General features: G+C 41.8%; 1 protein-coding gene across 1 annotated transcript in view; it reads left to right on the forward strand.

Annotated features, from left to right (window-relative positions):
• Window positions 1–21,969, forward strand: part of insrb (insulin receptor b) — an 82,492-nt gene that overhangs the window by 28,801 nt on the left and 31,722 nt on the right. Inside the window, exon 2 of the mRNA XM_089001783.1 lies at window positions 1,541–2,089. Within this exon, the coding sequence (XP_088857909.1) occupies window positions 1,541–2,089 (549 nt within the window). The remainder of the gene's footprint in view (window positions 1–1,540; window positions 2,090–21,969) is intronic.

The raw sequence follows: 21,969 nt of genomic DNA on the forward strand, positions 1-21,969 counted from the left end.
CTCTTTGGAGAAAATCTGCGCCAACGCAACATTTACGGGATGAGAAAGAGTAGCGAGCGGCGAGTTCTATATTTAATCCGACATCACTTGAGGTTGTGTGGCTTAATTTGGGGCTATAAGAGCATTCAGCCGAGATTCACATTTGCTTGCTTTCGTAAATTTAGGTGGATTTATACTTTGCAAGCTGGAGTCAAGCGAATTCCAGTGGTACTGTTCAGAGTGTACAAATAAGTGTTCAGCCGTCAGCATAATAGTTGTACTGTATGATATTGTGCCCAAGTTAGCCCCTGCTATGTTTTGATTCAGTCCCCCAACTAATTTGTGGTCTCACGGAGAACAACTTGAATGACATTGCTGATGCAGAGCTGAGCTGAAGGCAACACCACTATTAGCAGTGGATGAAAAGGTTTCTTCAGCGGTCATCTGTACTTCTTTGAAGTTTTTAGACGTTTTGCTTCCCATCCGAGAAGCTTCGTCAGCAAAATAAAGCCTCTCTGGTAGTTTCGGCCCAATATATATACCCCTACTCTCCGAAGCACGAAATTTCCGAACGAACGTTTGTTTGGCTATTTGCATACTCGGTACCGGCAGCCAATCAGAAGCCTGCTTCTGACTACACCCTGATTGAAAAGTGTACTTGAGAGTTTTGAAAGCCGCTTAGAAAGAGGAGTCCACGTAGCTTTGAGCAGACTGCGAAACGCAAACATTGCATTGTGCACCATGACGACAAACAACAACCGGAGCAACATTTTCAGCAGGGTATATTTACCATAAATTAAGCAAGGGAGCATTTGTGGTAGGAACTTCCTTAATTTCAAAAAATCCTTTATACTTTGCAACAATGTTTGTTGTTTTGCAATTAGTCGTCTTATTGTGTTTCAAGTTGTGAAAATGAGGCAGGCAACTTTATGGCCCGGCAACTTTTCAGAGTTGTCTGCCCGGGTGTCCACTAACTTTTTGTCATGAGTTTCAGACACTGCTAATAGCTTCTGTGACACTGAACAAATGCAACAACTCCCATCCCATTAAAATACACAAAAAGTACAGCAAATCTTGACAGTTAGTTTGCAAAGTCAACATTGTCCATGTTCCTCATGTTTGATCAAGGAAATATATTTCATAGTCACATTCCTTAATATGCTAGTTTTTTTTACTACAGTATATTTGCTAGTAAATTAGAATACAGTAAAGTCTCGTTATATCGATATTCTCGGGAGTCGGAAAAAATATTGATATAACCGGACTATCGATATATCCGATCCTGCGGGCATGTAATTTTCTCCTTGAGGTCATAGAAATAGTATCGTAATAAGCAGTACTATCGATATAACGAGACTTTACTGTAGTTGATTTAGGCACATTTGATCTATGGCAAGATGAAAGAGCCAAATTAATAGTTGCATTTTGAAAACGTTATATAAAATAAGGTTTCTTAAAAACAAAAAAGATCACGTGGCAGAACACTATATTAATGTAGGAGCAGTTCTTGGATAAAGCAAACATATGAAAATGTTAACTTGTGTCATGTCTGTTCTTGCAGTTTGTCAAAGCAAAGACATCCGCAACAATGTGACCAACCTCCAGTCGCTGGAGAACTGCACCATCATCGAGGGCCACCTAAAGATCCTGCTCATGTTCAAGACCAAAACCGAGGACTTCCGAGGCCTCAGCTTCCCCAAGCTGCAAGTGGTGACCGACTACATGCTGCTCTTCCGCGTCTACGGCCTCGATTCCCTCACCGATCTCTTTCCCAACCTGACCGTCATTCGCGGCAACAACCTCTTCTTCAACTACGCCCTTGTCATTTACGAGATGCTGCAACTGAAGGAGGTGGGCCTTCACAGCCTCATGAATATCACCAGGGGGGCTGTGAGGGTTGAGAAGAACCCAGATCTTTGCTACTTGGCCACTCTGGACTGGTCCAAGATCCTGGACTCGGAGGAAGATAACTACATTGTGGAGAACAAGAATGACCGGGAGTGCGGGGACGTGTGTCCCGGCACGGCCCAAGGTCAGACCGTCTGCCCTCAGAACACCATAAACGGGCACTTCAGGGGAAGATGCTGGTCCCAGAACCACTGCCAGAGAAGTAAGTGCATTTGAAAGGCCAAATATCTGCTTTAGTCTCCTCAGCCTTCCAATTGAAGTTCAGATTAGCGACACTTGGGTCTCCTCACACTTTTCACTAACCTGCTTACAACTTGCTAAAATCCACCACATACTGCAAATCTGATCATTTTATGTTGAATGAGAAAGTCCAGAAATGAAGTGCCTGTTTGGTCATCAACCATATTTTAATTTTGACGCTTGGCATCCCGCCACTACTTCAGGTCCCAGGCCAAAGTTTGGAATGTTGAGAAAGGATAAATCTCCATTTTGAGACTGTCCTCATTTAGGTCATCGGTTGCCAACAGAGTTCAATGAGACGTGTGTGTCAGTCGTTGAGTTGCATTCTATCAGCTTCATTTGGTGAGTGGGAGGGGCAGGGGGACGTCTTCCCGATCTACAGATAAAGAAACGTGGACAGGCAATGCCCTCTGATCAAGATTGTTTGATTGGAGCATGTGTGTCAGAGAACATGATTCGTAATTAAAGGCCGGCGATCTTCTTCAAGTCCGAAATGACTCAACCGTTATTGTTGAGTCAGGGAACTGCGCAGTCCAAGGTAGGCATTATGGGAGAAAAGTACAGCGGGAACGAGGGGGTACATGGACAGGGATAAATAGTATAGTACACATGTTTGTTGGTACTTTTTTTCCTGCTTTTATTCAAAAAAACAACTGCGGGTTTTCTCTGCGCTGCTGCCCGTTGGCCTGCCAGAACTCTGACTGGCCAAGCGGCCAGTCAGTCTTTCCTCTTCTGCCATAAACACAGAGAATGGCGTCTATTGTAGGACACTCAGCGAGAATGCTTATTATTTTTTTGAGAGCGATTATAGCTTGCCTTGTTTTTTTTCCTCGTCCGCCTCTGTGTCTGATGGAGAGGCAAATCTTCAAAGCGTAACGACCGCGTCCTTGTTTATAGTTGAACTTCAACCGTCACAGCCCGCATTTACGTTGGCTCCTCGCTACCCTTCCAGAATGATCTGGAAGGAAGACCCATACAGAATCAGAATCAGAATCAGAATACCTTTATTCGTCCCGCAATGGGGAAATTTGCAGTCCACAGCAGCAATTGAAGAGGGATGGGGTTGGGGTGGGAGTGAAAGGATAGAAAACAAGATATTCTAAGCATAACAAAATAAAAATGTCAACTGTATACTGTGCAAATGTAGATGTGCAAAAACCGTTCTATAAACAAGACTGTACATAGTGCAGAATCAAGAGATGCATTAAGATATATTGCAACAACCCATATTTACAAGTGTCCAGTTTTTTTTTTTTTTTTTCACATGTGATCATTGGAATTGTGAAGCCTGACAGCAGTCGGTAGGAACGAGCGGCGGTACCTCTCCTTCTTGCAGCGCGGGTGTAATAGTCTCTGGCTAAAGGAGCTACCCAGAGCTGTCAGGATGGGCAGGAGGGGGTGGGAGGGGCTGTCCGTCATAGCTTTTAGTTTAGCTAGCGTCCGTCTGTTGCCCACCTCCTCTAGAGAGTCCAGCGAGCAGCCCACGAAGTGATCTTGTGTGTGTCTATGCACCTCTGGCTTCGTTAACATGTCCAAAATAGTTTGGATGTCAAACAGGATTCGGTTTCAGAGACAAATTGCCATTTGAGGAGAGGGAAATGATGAACAGTGTGTTAGGGGGAGAGGAGGGTGCCATGTCGACTGATAAACACAAGCATGTTTATGGTACGTCAGGCAATGTCTGGTGCATGTGCGTTCATGTCTCCTTTGGCTCTGATGGAACGGAAGAGGATGTGCGATGCACGTCACGCGATGCAGACCAGTGCAGTGAAAGCCGGAGCCATTTCTAGAACATAATGCAAAAGACCGTCTAGTCCTTCTGCAGTGAACAACATATGTGAGGGAGAGAGTGCTCCATAAGGATAAGAAATTAGCATTGACTCAACAAGTGTTAGTGTCGAATATTTACAAATGTGTGAGTCATTCCCAAAGGGCTGCACTTTCACCTCAATCTTTTTGAAAACACATTCGCCCAATCCCGTGCTGTTCCCTTTTAAAATTTAGTGCACACAGGTGCAGGGCAAACGAGCATTAGCTGCAACATTAACGTTTGTACATGTGGAAACTGTCAGGTTGCGCTCTTGTTTTTTTTTTCGTTCAAAGTTGCCTTAGGTCAGAGACAGGGAGCGCCTACATTCTTCTGATCTTACACATTTCAGGAAAACCACCACCGTATGTGTGTGTGCATGTGTGTGTGCATGTGTGTGCGCATGTACGTTATTATAAAGAATACATACAGAGATAAAATGTAGCTGACAATTTGAACTGTGGTTGGCAAAGTCATTTATAGTAAAGACTGTTCTGTGTAATTTGAATGATCGATATGTACGGTGTGTATTTTGAAGCAATTGACATTTCTCTACTTAGCAGCAACCAGAAGAGGGTTCAAGTAATTCAGGCCCCAATATTTTGTTGCCAAAATGCATAGCTCGAGCGCTGCAACGATAGCACAATTATATATACATGTACAGTAAAGTCTCGTTATATCGATATCGGATATATCGATAGTCCCGGTTATATCGATACTATTTCTGTGCACTCACGGAGAAAATTACATGCAAACAGGGTCGGATATATCGATAGTCCCGGTTATATCAATATTTTTTCGGACTCCCTTGAATATCGATATAACGAGACTTTACTGTATTTTTTCTTGTGGGGAAAAATGTGATTTCATTTCCTTTTTTTTCCTTTGGGCATCTGAAATGTATTTAAAATCTAACTATTCTAAAGTATGCTATTCATTAACGCTTTCACTGTCAGCCATTAAAAAAAGAAATGAAAACCTTGAGTGCCAGCCACTTTGGAGCATTCTGGCTAATCGTTGGGTCCCACTTGATTGTGTTTTATAACTATGGAAACACAGAAACTACCAAACATCACTAATCTTTCTAATTTCTCCCATTTCTTAATTAGCAGAAGAGTATGGGTTGGTTTCACCCAACTCACTTAAAGGACAACCGACACCGCCGGACAAGTTGTGTCCATAATTTGTAAAATCACTTCAAATGACTTCTACTGAGCGTATTTCACAAAGATTCCACCGCATATAGCTATATTTTACATTTTAAGACTTGCGCTGATTATTGAGGAAGTCTTGTTCTTGAGTTGGTAACTATTCCTGACGTCACATCACGGAGGGTACGACCCTGACCAAGAAAGCGACACACAATGCATTTTGCGGTACTTTGTTTGGTCTGAAAACTTTGGGTTGATCCGTGTTGATGGCGAAATTAGAAGGAAAACACATAAATAACCCGATGGTGAATCGTTGTGTGGTGCACCAAGACAACTATTTGATATTCGCTGACTATTTGAATCATATTCATAACTGGATGCGTAACAAGAATGCGTCTTCTCGGAATCTGAAGCCATTGTTTTGCATTGGTATTTTGCATTTGACTAAAAATATCAGCCTGCGTGTTTTGGGTATTTTAGATTCTATCAAACGTTTTTCTGATGTCAGTTAGGTTAGGGTTAGGGTTAGGGTTAGGGTTAGGGGTTAGGGTTAGGGTTATGGTGTCGGTTGTCCTTTAATGTTTCACTTAAAAAAGAAATATTTAATGCACACAAGTAATGTGATGTGATGCTGCTCCTTTTTGCTTTAGTGATGCCTAAAACATATGAACAATCCTCAACTATAAAACACTCACAATGAAAATGTGCTTTTAATGGCAAAATAGTGTATTCATAAATATGACTATTTCTATGAATATTACCATCTTAACTAGTTTACATTTGACACAATTAAACTTTATGCACATTTAGTATTATTATTATTATTATTATTATTATTAGTTGTTGTTGTAGTAGTGCTTGTAGTTGTAGAAGTACTGTAGTAGTAATAGTAGTATTTAGTAGCATGTGTAAGTGTGTGCCATGCATTTACGTTTGTGCACCTAGGATACGTTTTATCCTTTATCTCTCCATTGTATTATCTGTCATCTTTCTTTTTTGTTACACCGCTGTTTATGGATTTTGATATCAACCAAGTTCATAATTTTCTGCATTCCCTTGGAACACGTGATTTCATTCACAATAGACTCAATTCTCCCATCATAATGGACTGTATTTTTTTTCTGACAATGACTGGAATGTGTTTTATGAAGTGGACTGACCATACACATATGCGGATTAATTATCAGATTTACTCTTATTCGCCAATGAGGCTACAACAGAAACGAGTCATGCTGCTGTTTGGGTCAAACTTTGCTTCTGAGGCCTGGCACAAACTCTACGTGCCTGCACAATTCTCTGTCTCTCTCTCTCTCTCTCTCTCTCTCTCTCTCTCTCTCTCTCTCTCTCTCTCTCTCTCTCTCTCTCTCTCTCTCTCTCTCTCTCTCTCTCTCTCTCTCTCTCTATCTCTCTCTCTCTCTCTCTCTCCCACTCTCTCTCTCCCTCTCTCTCTCTCAGTCTATCACACACATATTCACGCGTGCGTGTGCAGGAGGAGAGAAAATGTTTCAGGTCAAAGTGAACTCTGGCTGTGGTTATGTGTTTTGTTGCCCACTGTGATTGTTTTCCATCTCACACACAGACACACACAGATGTGTGCACGCTCACAGTCACCCTCTCCAAAATGACACTCTGTCACAAGATGGGCTCTTGAATCAGACCTGTCCAAGCTCTCCACATACTCACATGAAACTAATAGAAAGTGTCAGCCAAGAAGCGGTCTGTGCCTCGTCTCTCACACTGTTCATTTAAAGAAGTACTTTGCATCCCTCCATAATCCATGGAAGCTTCTAGCGTGGAATTCGTGGAACAGTCTTTTCTTGAAAGGAATGTGTTTCATATTTTATTTGAAAGCTAACATTGAGATCAATTACATTGAGTCATTTGTTTAAGTTTCCAAACTGTCGCTGTAAGAGAGCCTTTAGTTAGCAGTAAGCTACCGCATGGCAGTCATCATTGTAAAGCCAAATCAATGTCCTTTGTTTATAACACGCTACTCATATCATGCTAACAGCAATGGAGCAACACAGGAATTAACCTACCTGCACACCATTAAAGAAAAACGATTTACAGCACATGTATTTCCGAGCCACCTTCTGTGTTCTATATTTAGCAACTTTACTGACCCCTCCTTTTACTGGCCAGCAATATTTTATGGTGATTATCAAGTGTTCGTTATTTTTTAGGGTGGGTGGGGGTGAGCAGGCACTCCAAACTACAGTCACTGTAAGATAGTTATAGAATAAAATATTCAATTGATGATACTTGATTATGACTCAGTTATCGATTCGGTCTGTAACATGTCAAAAAAATTAGATCATTGCTTCCCAAAGTTATAGTAGATGTTAGCAGTCAGGGTTCATGAAAAACAACAGAAATCAGAGATTGCTTTTTAGAGCGTGAAATCAAGATTTTCAACATCTTTAAAATGAATGTTAACAAGTCAATTGATTTGATGACTGTTTCATTGTCGAAGAATTAGTTTTGACACATTGAATATAATCAGCGAAGAAGTTTTTCTATTTTGTTCGTTATTGTCTAAGTTCCATATAGCCTCTGGTGGTAATGAAAATTGTCATCACAACGCTTCACATTTTATTTCTGCTGCTATCAAATCGAAGTAGTCAGTCCTTTTTTTTGGGGGGGGTGAGGGCAGTAGGGGATGTTTCAGCATTTTTCAAAGGAAAAAAAAACAATAAAAATGCATGAAAACAAAGATTGGTGAAAAGGTTTCTTCAGCCGTCTTCTTTTGGCAACACAAAATTCTTATTATATATGTATTTATATATATATATATATATATATATATACAGTAAAGTCTCGTTATATCGATATTCAAGGGAGTCCGAAAAAATATCGATATAACCGGGACTATCGATATATCCGACCCTGTTTGCACGTAATTTTCTCCGTGCGTGCATAGAAATAGTATCGATATAACCGGGACTATCGATATATCCGATATCGATATAACGAGACTTTACTGTATATATATATATATATATATATATACTTATTTCAAACCGATAAACACTTTAAGGCAAAAATTTGTGCATCCAAAAGATAGGCTGCCAAATGAAAAACAAAGTAATGTAGTTTATTCAATACATTGTAAGAATGAAAATTATAAAGAGCAGTACATTGGGGAGACTAAACAAATTCTCAAAAAAGACTTTATCAACATCGCAGGGATAATACTAGTGGGCCTCAATCAGCAGTACATATGCACCTAAAAGCTAGCAACCACTCATTTGACGACAATGACGTTACAATCTTAAAGAAGGACAGATGACGGCTGAAGAAACCTTTTCATCGATGGACCACTCCTGTACGACTGAGAGCTTACACAGACGAAAACAAAGATTGTGGCATGTTTCAAGTTTGGCTTCCAGGTTTACCCACACACAAACACACGGACACACATGCCGGACACATACACCCGCACATTGTCCCCAGGGTGGGAGGTGTTCTAGCCCCAGGCGCCGAAAAGAGAAATGCATTAGTAAGGACGGTAGCGTTCAGCACAGCCCATCTTATGCTTCTCTTACCACTATTCAAAAACGTCAAGCCCTTTCTTCCAGACACCTGCATGATTGCAGCCAAGATGTGGGTAGTTGACTTACTCAGATTGCCACCAAAAATAGCAGATTGCAGAAAGAAAAGTTCCTTGACACTATCCATGTTTATGTGTCTTTTTTAAAGTTACTGTGGGCTTGGGGGTATGTCATTATTGGAGAAAAAAAATCTGCACATATGACCGTGTGACCAGTGACCATTTTATTTTTATGGCCGTCAATGAACACGTTGTCACTAGTCATGGGCTGGCTTTTTTTTCTATCTTGAAAATGTCATTTTTACTCAACATCTGTTTTGAAAGTGTGTGTTTTAGGATATTGAAATTGGGTATGTTGTTTGAAAATGTTTCACATCTACAGCCCTATGTTAAATTAGACTTTTATCCCACGACTAAACTAGACTACAAACCTCAATTTGTCATTGTGCCTTTTCTGGAAATGGTTTTATTCAGCCTTGTTGTTGTCTAAAATAGCTCAAGTTTAGGGGTTACAGTGGTGCTTTAGCATGGTTTTGACAGCCTCTAATTCAATTTTCATGTGCACACAGATATTTTTAAAGGGCACTGGGGCCCTTTCATTCCAAGAAAAACATCCCTGCATATTGAAAGGTTCCATTCCCCCCCTAGTTTTTTTAAATGCCGATAGTGATCGACTCACGAATGCAAACACAGTGACACATAAAAGGCTACCCACATTAGCATCTTGCTCTATATAATTATTGCTACAGCTATTGGCAAGTTTGTCTTTAATGCTTTTCGATGAGGATAATTGCAGCATCTTTGTTTGCTGGCTGGCCTTCACATCAACACACAGTTGCTGTGAATCTTACATGGCGTAAGTGACAGCGACAGTACATGTAGCCACCTTTCCTCTTCCCGCTAGTTTGTATGCTGGTTGTCTCAAATGAACTTGAAGCCAACATCGATTGTGCATGCGCATCCTCATTGATGTGTGAATTGCAGCCCGCCTACTCTCACCCGCAGGGGATCTGGAAAACTCTCTCTTCCAGCTCATCAATGGACTGGCACTACCACATTCTGCTCTGCACACACATTTCAATGCAAGTGCACACGTGCATAGACACAGGGAATAATACGACACGCTTGGCACACTGAGCCAAGTGGAACACGAAAGTACACACAAGCTGAAGTAGAGCACCCTGGCTGACGCCTCTGCCCACGATTCTGACAGCGGATTGGCTGCTGGCGGCGATGTAAGTAGCCTATCGTGTGGAGAGGATGAGAGCGTTTGAGGACACAATGCCTCGGAAAAGGAGGCAGCGGCGGCCTCGTCCCTCGTCTGTCGTTTCATATCGAACTGCCGTTCGTTTGGCATGTGCTACGTCTGGAAAATGAGATCACTCCCTCATGAACTCAGGAGTTAGATTTTCTACGTTCACGTGTGGGGCAACGATGGTTTATTTATGTTCACACGCGTCTCCATTCATCTGTGTAAATGTCTGAGCTGTTCAGGAAAAGCTTGTCGGCAGCCAAGTGCTTGCTCCAGCGTGGGCTGTCTGAAAGGACTTCCTCATTACTTCCTGTCTTTGTCCAGAACACAGCTTACTGCAGAGCTGTACAGCTGGGCCCAGGGGGCAAGGCTAATGGGCACAGAGAGAGGCGCTGAGATATTACTTACATTTGAGAGACGGTGAAAGGAAAGATAACTAGTTTGCGGGAGCCCATTCACAAAAAGCCCACTCACTGGCGGAAACATTGACTGGGGCTATTGCTATGGACAGCTTTACCCAAATGCTCAACTTCAAGTTGTCTGACTATCCATCTTGTCACCTTGAGGATGTTTGGGTGAGGGAAAAACTGAGATGAGTTGGGGGGAGGGCGGCTTGTGTTTGTGTGTTTGAAGGCAACATAACACGAGCCTCCCTCCGCTCAAGAGAAGGGGATTGTTTTCATGTGATTGGTCAGAACAGATGACCACATCCTTCCGACTTTGACATCCACACGTGCGCACACAAATTCTAAGGTGTAACCTGCCTCTCACCTAAATGCAACAGTGAGAGGCTCCAGCACTCAAACAGCCATAATTGGAATGGTGTAGAAAATAAGCGGATGGCTGGCTGAATATTCTCAACTCCCCTTTCCATGCTGGCATAATGTTGAGTAGAATCATGGTGCCCAAAAGTAGCCGAGGTCAACACTCCACCGCTGACTTCTTGTTGTTCGTTTTTAGACTGTAAACTAGTTGGAACTGTATCAACAGCTGCTGTGCTGTCTGGTGCCAACAACAACCGTGCCCTCCATTTTGCCTCAATTGCTTTACGACGCGATGAACAAACTATTATGGAGTTGACAGAATTATTATGAGGCGGTTGCACCGCTGTTGATCACTCCCGGGCCTACTTTGAGACGGTGTGGCTGAAATTGCGATTAAAATTGATTTTGACCAACCATGTGTGGAAATGTGTATCGATCAATACACATCATTTGATACTTTTGGGTTTGTCATCGATCACAGGTGTCAAAGTCAAGGCCCGGGGGCCAAATCTGGCCTACCACATCATTTTCTTCGGCCCGCAAAAACAAATCCAGCATATCAAGTGCCATGATGCTTGCAAAAGTCTGAACCAAAATTTCAAAATTGTCCCATCTAAAGCACAATTTGAGTCATTATTGTTGACTTCAGATTTGAAAACTATCCATCCATCCATCCATTTTCCGTACCGCTTATTCCTCATCAGGGTCGCGGGGGTTGCTGGAGCCTATCTCAGCTGTCTTCGGGCACGAGGCGGGGGACACCCTGAATTGTTTGCCAGCCAATCACAGGGCACACAAAGATGAACAACAGTCACTCTCACACTCACACCTAGGGACAATTTGGAGTTGTCAATCTGCCTGCCATGCATGTTGTTGGAGTGTGGGAAACCGGAGGACCCGGAGAAAACCCACGCGGGTCCGGGGAGAACATGCAAACTCCACACAGGGAGGCCGGCCTGGGATGTGAACTGGCGACCTCTGCACTGTGAAGCCATTGTGGTAACCACTCAACTACCGGGCCGCCCATTTGAAAACTACGTATTCATTAATTTGTTGTGCGTTCTATATGTAATATGTGGAGGGGACGAAACATTCTAATGGCTTCCCCAAATTCATAACGGCCCTCCAGAGGGAACCATAACTACAATGTGGCCCACACCAAAAAAATTACTTTGACAACCCTGTCACAGATGATGCCAGGATATGTCAAGGCAGCGTTTGACATGCGATGATTTTTCTTCATATTACACAAGGGACACGTGCAACATCTACATGTGTACTAGCTCATTCCCAAAACCTTCGTACTAATCTCACGGAGTGATTCAATTGTTCCATTCATTTCACTGTCGTTTAAGACTTGACAAGCAAGCCACCGAGCGGAACAATTCATATCAGCTGGCTTAAGTAAAGTTTGGAATGCCAATCCCTGAGCTGCCTTTTGTGTACGCCACCCTGCGTCTCGGCTTCGTTTACATAGCTGCGTGAGCTATGTAAGTAGCTTGACTTTACACTAACACAATGTAGTGAAATGCATGGGTTGAACAAGAGCATGGCAATAAAACCAGCAAAGGACACCCAATTATATGTAATAAATTAGCACATGGCAGTGTTAGCTCATTGTGAACGACAGCTCTGTACTCTGTGTGTTTTCATTTTGTATTGGTGTACAGTATTTGGCCCGTTTTGGACTTTAGTTTAATTGCCTGGCATCTGTTTCTCTCTCTTTTTTATGTTTTTCCCCAGTTCAATTGAGCAACGGCGTACCTGAGGATGCTTTGTAACTCGCGTTTTGACTCATATTGCAAAGCAAACAAGGGCACGGCCCGCATGGCGATAAATTAGATATCAAGGTACCACTGCACTTACTGTAAAACCGTCCATGTAGGAAAGGAGAGTCCCGGTTGCTGATTCATGTTTCTGCGGTTTATTGAACCCTGGGAGAAGAAGAAAAACAAATAAACCATGGCGCCGTGTCATTAGTATTGTAATTATCCATTCTCCCATTGATTCTTTGGGTGACTAATCAATGAATTGGAAAAAAATATCGTAATGTTCTTTCCTTTATTCAAAAACAGGGCACCATATCAAATTGATAGTGGAGAAAACCCAATTTTAGTTTTAAAATAAAAATAATATTTTTGATTTACATTAACCCATTCACCATCTGGCGTGCAAAAATGTTTCCACTACCGTGCCGGGGTTTTTGTCATTGTCACTTAAATTCTAGGACCCACCGAATATTGAGTTTTAGGACTACATATTCATTTAATGCAGCGTAAGAAACCTTAGACTCTCTTCTTTAATTATTAATTAATTCTGTTAATTATTGATTTTTTGTTTTGATCAGTAATGTCATAAAATAGGCAAAATGGTGATGGTTGTGTTTCAAAGAAGTGTTTGCAACAACCATTGTTTTTCAAAGAAATGTTTGCAATGTTTAATTTTGATTCAACACAAACATTTTTAAAAAATCTGCTTTCATGGAGGACACCAGAAATGAGATTCTTAAAAAAGAAATTCTAAGGATTTGAACAATTTCAAAACAAACAAGTTTTCCAAACAAACAATTGGTTATTAAAAATAATACTCAAAGAATTTGACAATGGATTAGTATTCAAATCGATTCATCGTTGCACCTCTAAAATGTGCTCGCTCTGGAGCTGCTTTTTGCCATAGCTCACAGGTAGAACTTGTCACACCAAAAATATCCTCACCAACACTAAATTTTTATGCTTTATTTTTTAAAGATTAGATTACATTTACCTTCATTTGGCTCACAGGAGAAATTAACAGCAGCAAAGTTATGAAAGGAATTTGTGAGCCTTTGTTGACAATGAAAAGAGATTTTATGAATACCAGATTTACCTATTGTGAATGGGTCTGAAACGTATCCTGCTCAACGGATATTAATTCACTGGACTTCCTTCGAGCAGGATAGGCCAGGTTCATACCTATGTGAGCACAATGGCATAGCAAAGTCTGCAACCAAATTTACTGGTCTGGTCTGTATATGGAACATGTGAGGCGTATGCTTCATCAAATTCTTTGCATTGCATAAGTGGCTTTGTTGATGTCCGGCAGCTCAGCTGAAGGGTGTTGCTGGGATATTTGGACTTCTACAATTCTCAAGCTATCCGTTACATCATCTTGATGGGAAAGCCGGGTTTCCACTAGGTTGTGCAATCGTTTGGATTGGATTGGATTGGATTGGATTCGTCTTTATTCGTCTGAAGTTAGTTTGAAGTGGGTCCTTCTCCTTTGTTCATTGTTCATCCAACAAACCATCTGACAAAAAACACTATTGTTTCTACAAATATCTATATACTGGTTTTATGCTCAGTTGTTCTGTTGTGGAGGGTCATGCAATGACATTTGAATTGTCCCATAAATACATGCACATTATTGTAAATTTTTTAGCCCAATTGTTTTTTTTTGTGGACAAGAACTCAGGGTGATATTTGGTCTACATCAGGGGTGTCAAAGTCATTTTTTGCCGCGGGCCACATTGTAGTTATGGTTTCCTCTCGAGGGCCGTTATGAATTTGGGGAACCCATTAGAATGTTTAAATCCCTTCAAATATTACATATAGAGCACACAGAAAATTAATGAATAACTCGTTTTCAAATCTGAAGTCAAGAATAATGACTTTTATTGTGGTTGACATCCAAAAATATGAAATTTTGGCTCAGATTTTAGCAATCATCATGGAATTTAACAAGTTTGACTTGCTTTCGCGGGCCGAAAAAAATGATGTGGCGGACCGGATTTGGCCCGCCGGCCTTGACTTTGACACCTGTGGGCTACATGTTTCTGTTTTCTGTGGCCTGGTGGTACACTGGTTAGAGGGTCAACCTCACACTCACAATGCAGAGAGGTTGTGGGTTCAATCTGGCCTTCCTGTGTGGAGTTTGCATGTTGTCCCCGTGCCTGTGTGGATTTCCTCCCACATTCCAAAAACATGTGTGGCAGGGTGATTGATTGAACTTGAAGTTGTGAATAGTGAACGCCTCAAAGATAGCAAGTCAAAGTTAGCATTGATTGACGGACAAAATGCTCTCTCATCGTAATTCATAGTTCATTTGATTTGATTTTGTCGTTGGCTTAACCCACAGTATCAAATCAAACCGTTTTTTAATAATAAATGTGATATATAAAACAAAAGCATCAATTTGTCAAACTTGTCAAGCCCAACACAAAACACCCTGACAACACACAAATGAATGCTTTTGTGCTTAAAATTGCCATTACCGCACAAAATTGTGGCACACATCTAATGTAATAACAGCAGAGGCAACTTCAACCCAGATTCACCAAACATGTTGTCATTCAGAGAACTCTCAAAAGTCAGTGCCGGAAATTGATATTTCTAAATTTGATTTTCCTCAACTGAATCCTTATGTGACCTCCCTTTCCTTGAAGTTCCACCCAAGCCTACGTGTTTTTTCTCCTTTTTTCTCCACACTTGTCTCTCCAGACCGACCTCACTTCACTTGAAGGCTATGTCCAAGAAATGCTTCTTTCCCTTGAACCGTTGAACACGTTTGACTCACTGAGCACTTAGCAGGGAGCTCAGACCTACGCAGAAAATGCTTCAGGTCCAAGAAGTCGCAGTACACGGAGTCATTCACTTGTGGCTGTAATGGAACACGATAGAAATTCTGTTCAGTTAAGGCCTTATTTGTAACATAATGTACATTTTGGGATGCGGTTGGTGGGTGGACTGATGTTGAGGCGTCCTACAAGGAGACCTTTCGTTTTGTTGCGTACGTTCATGTAGTTGGATAGACTTGAGGAAGTAATGTCTTCCTTCATAACCGGTGATAACCAATGATAGAAGCAAATCATATTTATGCAACAATTGCTCAGTAAAACACACAAAACGCGCCGTCCATGTCATAAAAATAGCTTCCTCTTTGAGTGTCCCCTTCCCCTTCAGTATTTTTTTTCCTGAAATGTGTTATTTGTTTTTAAGACTCTCAACCCACAAAATAGTATTAGCATTGTTACATTTACAGTAACCATTATTCATTGTAGCACGTCAACCTCACAGTGCAGAGGTCATAGGTTCAATCTCGGCTCCGTCCTCCCTCTGTGGAGTTTGTATGTTCTTCTTTCTCTGGGTACTCTGGTTTCCTCCCCCATTCCAAAAACATGCATGGCGGCTTAATGGAACCCTCTATCTAAATTGTCCCTAAGTGTGAGTGTGAGCGTGAATTTGTTCGTTTCTATGTGACCTGTGATTGTCTCACAAGCAGTTCAGGGTGTCCCCCAACTACTGTCCGAATATGGCTGGGATAGGCTTCAGCATTCACCGCGGCCCTAGTAAGGATAAAGCGGTTTGGAAAATGAATGAATGAGTGCGTCATTCATTGTTGAGTGAGTTGATTAATTTTATACTGAAAGCAAAGGCAACCACCGGCGTGTCATAATAAGCATATACGATGTGAAGAGAGGCTTGGATATTCTATGGTAGACACTTGGATGTCACATTAAATGCATGTCATTATATCGGCCAGTTGCACCTAGACTGTTGATTTCCCATTTCCCGTGAGTTAATTTATCCATGTTCTGTTTGCTTACTGTTCAAACCAAGCCTCCCTTTAGTATTGATGATGTTTTTTGTTCTTTTTCCACGGGAACCTATGGTTTCTCGTTGGCTCTTCTGGATGGGGCTTCCACTTAAGGTGGACCCACTTCATCATTTTGGAAGTTCGGGCTTTGACTGCATATATTCTGAATGTAAACTACTGCTTGAGTGGTTTGCGGAGGCAGCCAGTCACGTGTTTAGAGCAGTCTCTCTGCCAGAGTGCTCCCATTACTGAAAAGTAATGTGAAATCATAAATTCTATAAATTCAACTGGCTGCTGCTTGCGACATTCTCCTCTCAACAAGTTGGAAGACAGATATAAAAGGTACAATGATAAATACTTGCGTAAATGCAAGTGGTGGGTTATAAAACTGCAGTAAAAATGGCTGTTGTGGTTCCAGTGTCATCTCTATCTGGTTTTGTTGCACAAGACAAGTTTCCAATCACGGTCGAGTTAAAGCTTTTCCCTGGCTTGACGTCCAGTTGCCATCATGAGGAGATGGTGCTGTTAATTATTGTACTAACAAAGTATGGAAGTCTAGCTGTCCATTCGTCTTGAAAAACGGGTCACACAAGACACCAAGATAAAGAATTGGAAGAAATGGCTGTCATTGTCTTTTTCGGTCTCCGTTTCTCTTCCCCATTGCTTTGCCCTCTGGGAAAGATCCTCCCTTTTTAGAGCCCCTCTGCCCCCCCCCCCCCCCCCCCCATCTGTCCCTTCGCTCTCTCGTTGTCTCTTACTCTTTCTCTCCCCCCCCCCCCCCCCCCCCCCCCTTGCATGCTGTGGTATGCAGACATGCAGGAATTTCTGGGCCTCAAAATGATAGACCAAACTTGTCAGCCCTGGCTGCTGTTACTAAAGATGGCTGCATTTGCCCTTGCTTCCTGTGATTGGTGCGCATGGAACTCCAAATCCATGTGATTGGTCGCAAAATATTTGTCACATAGCTCATGCTTGATAGCAAAAAGTGTGATTGCAGCTTTTTGGTTTGCTGAATGAACACTTTTAGTGTGTATATATCTGATTTCACCGATTCTGAGTCTTCTGTATTCTCTGCCATTGTTTTTTATTTTTTATTTTGTTTGTTTGTTTAGTTCATCAATCACCTGAGCGTATTTCAACGTTACAAAGTGGAACAATACAGTATATTGCTCACAATTGAATATAATCGATGGCAATAAATCATGCTTTTTTTGCCAGCAATAACCCTATGTCCTCATCAATATTGTATCTTGATATTGCTGAAAAAGATGTGCTTTTGATTTGTGTCAACTGTCTTGTTATGACACGTGAAGGACAACTGAATGCTGACGTCATTTGACCAGAAGCACGTAAGCAGTAATTAAATGAACATTCCATCCATTATCTACTCCTTATATCCGGGGTCAGGTCGCAGGGGCAGCAGCCTTACCAAGGAAGCATTGACTTCCCTTTCTCCAGTCACTTCTTCCAGCTCTTACTGAGGAATGCCAAGGTGTTCCCAGGCCAGCCCAGTAAAATAGTCTATCTAGCGAGTCCAAGTCCTTGCATGTGGCACATGTCAACAGAGAGGAGCAGCGAATGCTCGAACCACCTCATCCTTTCGATGTTGAGGAGCAACGGCTCAACTCTCAGCCTCTCTCAGATTAGCAAGCTTCTCAATTTAGGTCTGAAGGAGAGGCCAGAAATCCTATGGAGGAACCTAATTTTGGCCACTTCTAAGAAGTGAAACAAGGGTGGAAAGTTGTTGCTTGATTATGTCCTTGAGAGTTTGTTGATTTACCGATGAATTTTGACAGCTCTGGTTGAAATCAATTCTAACTTGGGATTTGTCTGTGTCTCCTAATATGGATCGGAGATGACACTGAATGGCACCAAAGTGAAGCCCTTAAATAGGCTATGAGCTAAGTGAGCTATTCTCTTTCAAATGTGCGTGTGTGTGTGTGTTTGTGTGTGTCTGTGCATCACCAGGCAGGATGACATCCAACAAAGCTAATATTTATCATGCCTGCTCTTTCTCCAGGGCTTGAGCCGAGCCTCGTGATGGCATTGGATTGGATTGGATTGGATTGGATTTGCCTTTATTATTTATTTCGGATTATTATTTATTATTGTTGCCACTAAAAATGATTTTTTTGGTCTGTCAACCACACTTACTGCGCTGGCCGCACAATGGCAACTATCCCCATGCAGGTTTATATGATCTTGGCCGAATAATTGAGATCACAAATCATTTACACTTATGTACACAAAAACATGCACACATTTTGATGCTCTCCTATGAAAATCACATATGTCCGGATTGTCATTTTTAATGTTTACATTCATGGATGGAACTGTATAGTGCCACTTAGCAGTTTTTTTGACGGCGATACTAGTGCAGCGTGTTCTACCGGAAACAAATTCCTTGTGTGTTCTACATACTTGGCAATAAAGATGATTCTGATTCTGATTCTGATGAGACGTCCGTAATGTAGACTTGCCATTAATGTGAAAAAAAAAAAATAATAATAATGACAAAAATTAAGATGTTTTTCACAGCACGATGACATGCTACCCATAGTGTGATGACATATGTGGCCTTAAATGATTCATTGAATGATTATGTAACATTCAGAAAGATTTTGATGAGCTGCATGACATCAGCCACTTCTGTAATTTTGTGTGTGCCCAAAAACACACGATCTGGATACCAGTTCCAGTCCATCAGCCTATTCTCTTGTTATACCAGCAACAATTTTGATCGTACCATGCCAGCAAATGCGGAAAATAAATGTGATAAAATCAAACACATAATTTTATTCTATTCGTTTAGGAAGAACATCACAACTGCAAAAGGAAGTTGATGAAGTTGGAAGTGTGAATAAATGAAGCCCTCAAGTATATTTACGGATGACTCTCGCACCTCTCAATGAAAAATATGTGTAATTGTGTATAGAAGTGACCCAATAGTCATGGTAAAACTCAATAAAATGCTCAAGCTAACTTTAAAAATTGATGAGGCATGTGATGCTTGGTCCACATTGATCTAATTGTGGTCTCATATTTTTCTTCTCTAAACACCGTTTGGAAATCATAACACGTGCAGGTAATCTTCTTGAAATCTGCTTCTTGTGATCTGGACTTAGGCAACCGTGCTGGTATTCAACCTTAAGTCTTGAATCCATGTGAACATTTAGTTAATTGTCAAAAATGTATCATGCTTACCTTGGTATCACAAGTCCCACTTGAGGGCATTGCCCCGTTTCATTTCAACTTCAAATATGAATACAATCTTTGATCTTTCGTAGTAAAGTGCAACCTTTGAAAAACAAAAGCAGTCATGTTCAGAAATGTCAACGAGCCTCTTGGTAACCTTTCACTCGATCTGGAGTCCGCCATGGCTGCTGATAGCATCCGGCATCGATACCTGTTTACCGTCTCCTGTTAACTGTTCTCCCCCAGGGCCACCCGGCTTCTCTTGTCCACACTGATTCGATTCTAACCTCATTTGGACTTTTTCAAATCTTATTACACAGACACACACAAAACAGATGTTTACCTGCGGCTGTTCAATGCAGTGTGCCGATGAATGACGTCCATGCTACAATGGTGCAGAACAACAAGCCAACCAGACATCGTGATTTGCTGTATGCCGAAAACTCAGTAGCAGTCTTTCCAAAAGTAGTATGATATGTTTTTTTTTCCATGCAGAACCTTTTTATTGCATTCCCATTGCATAATCTTGGACCTAAATTTTATCAAATACCTTTTTGTAGTGTTCAGCTAGCAGCCATTACATCTGTGCTATGCGAAGAAAACATAGCGGCATAAGAAGAATACTGTTTGATTAACAACGGAAGAAAGATTTAAAGCTGTGCATACACCACGGTACCGTATAGCGTTTATTTTATTTCTAGAATTAATTTCTTGCTGGTATGTTTATCACCCATTGTATGTTGTAGACACAGCTATTGTCCTCCGCAAATATACCCGGTAGCCGTCATGGATAAGTGAAGTTAACTCAATCATCTGGTGAAAAATCCAAATTTTGTTATTCTACTGATTTTAGGAAAGATACAGTATTAAAGACAAAAGATAGTTCTATTTTGATGGCAACATCCCACTTAGGCAAAGCTTGGCTTGAAACGCAAAGCTCCTCCTTAACTTCAACTGCAGGGTTTCAATGAAGGACTTTTTCATCTCTGCGAGCTGGAGGGCTTCTGTTGAGACCACCTGTGCCCCAAAGGATAAGCAGGACCTCTGCGGTGTCCTGACACCCTCTTTGCCTTTCCTAATGCATGAGTGGTGTTCCCGAGTCTATTGTCCCGGTACCCCCGTATGCATGTATTATGTATGTGCATGCATGCATACACAGCAGTACAAACGGGTTTTCCTTTGTGGTTGGACACTTCTCCTCCAGCAGTCCGCCCCGCTGCGTAAATCCCTCAGCTGCGGTTTGTTTTTCAATCAGGCCCCTGGAGGGATGCCATGTGCCCGAGTCTGGCACGTAGGCTGATTGAGGGCCCGGCTTGCTGCTACTCTGCGCCTACAAAGTCCACATTATCCATGATTGCTTCTCAATGAGTTCACAATAAAAGTCCGCCTCATTCAACGCACACCGCGCTGCCAGACACACAGGGTGTTTGTTTTCTCGTGTGGCTGTTTTTAATTTTTATTAACCCACTTGGACAAAACATAATATCAGAGAAGGCTGAAAAGAAGACACGTTTCCTTTTGACAGCCACTCCTGCTTAGACTGTACAGCATTTGAGACCGCATCGTGTTATTAAATCCTGGTAAGGAGAGGGCACTGCAGGAGAATGGCAAGCCGTGTGCGGTGAGCCTACAGATTGGATTAATAAACTCGGTTTGTGCAGTTCCTGATTTCATGCCCTCTAACCTCTGCTACAGGGCCAGTCCTTAAGTCTATCATCCTCGTCCCACAACCCCCTCACCTCTCCAACCTCACGAGTACAGTATCACTGCATTCACTTGTGAAGCACCGCTGCCCTCCATTCCTTTGCCATCACTGACCGTCTGTCTTTCATAGAGGCAACATTGTGCCCTAGGGGGCGCGGGTGGGGGTAATTGGGGGGTCCGTTGAGTGCAGGAGTGTGTGGGTTCGTGCGTGCCTGTGTGTGTGTGTGTGTGTACGCCGCATTGCTGTTTACGCCGCTCAAAAGAAACAAACATGTCCCTATACCTTCCCGGCTTGGCAGTTCATATATTGTGCTTGCGGCAAATCTCCTTAGTCCGACAGTTATTGGAATTAAGATTTTAATTAGGAAAGGTTTCAGAGCGGCACACGCTGCATTAGCATGATCAACAAAGGCTTGTTTGGAGGGGACCCACTGGCAGGAAGGCGCGAGTTGGCAACCTGCAGTCATATCAGTCCTGACAAATTAAGAACAAAGATAACCCGCCAGTGTTGTATTTTGCGTTTCCAAAATACACAATACCTTATTTTAATATTGTAGCATTCATTGTCGTAAGGCACCTTACCATTTTGACCTGGGGTTCGTCTATATTTCCAATTGCCGTAGGTGTGTCTTTTTTTTCTTAAAAAACAGCACAGTGTTTGTTCCCGACCAATATCTCTCGTCCATTTCAATCGTAGCAAGGAACAAAATCAAATCAAAAGTCAAGCAACCAAGCCACATTACTTTTGCCGAATTTTCCAGATCACCCAAAATTCTCCCCGCAAATCAGTTGACACATTTAAGTGTAAATCAGATTATACCCAGTTTTTCTTGTGACTAACACTCTCC

This window comes from Hippocampus bargibanti, linkage group LG07 (genome assembly GCF_051943395.1).
Source record: "Hippocampus bargibanti isolate YZ-2025 linkage group LG07, ASM5194339v1, whole genome shotgun sequence".
Taxonomy (NCBI): Eukaryota; Metazoa; Chordata; class Actinopteri; order Syngnathiformes; family Syngnathidae; genus Hippocampus; species Hippocampus bargibanti.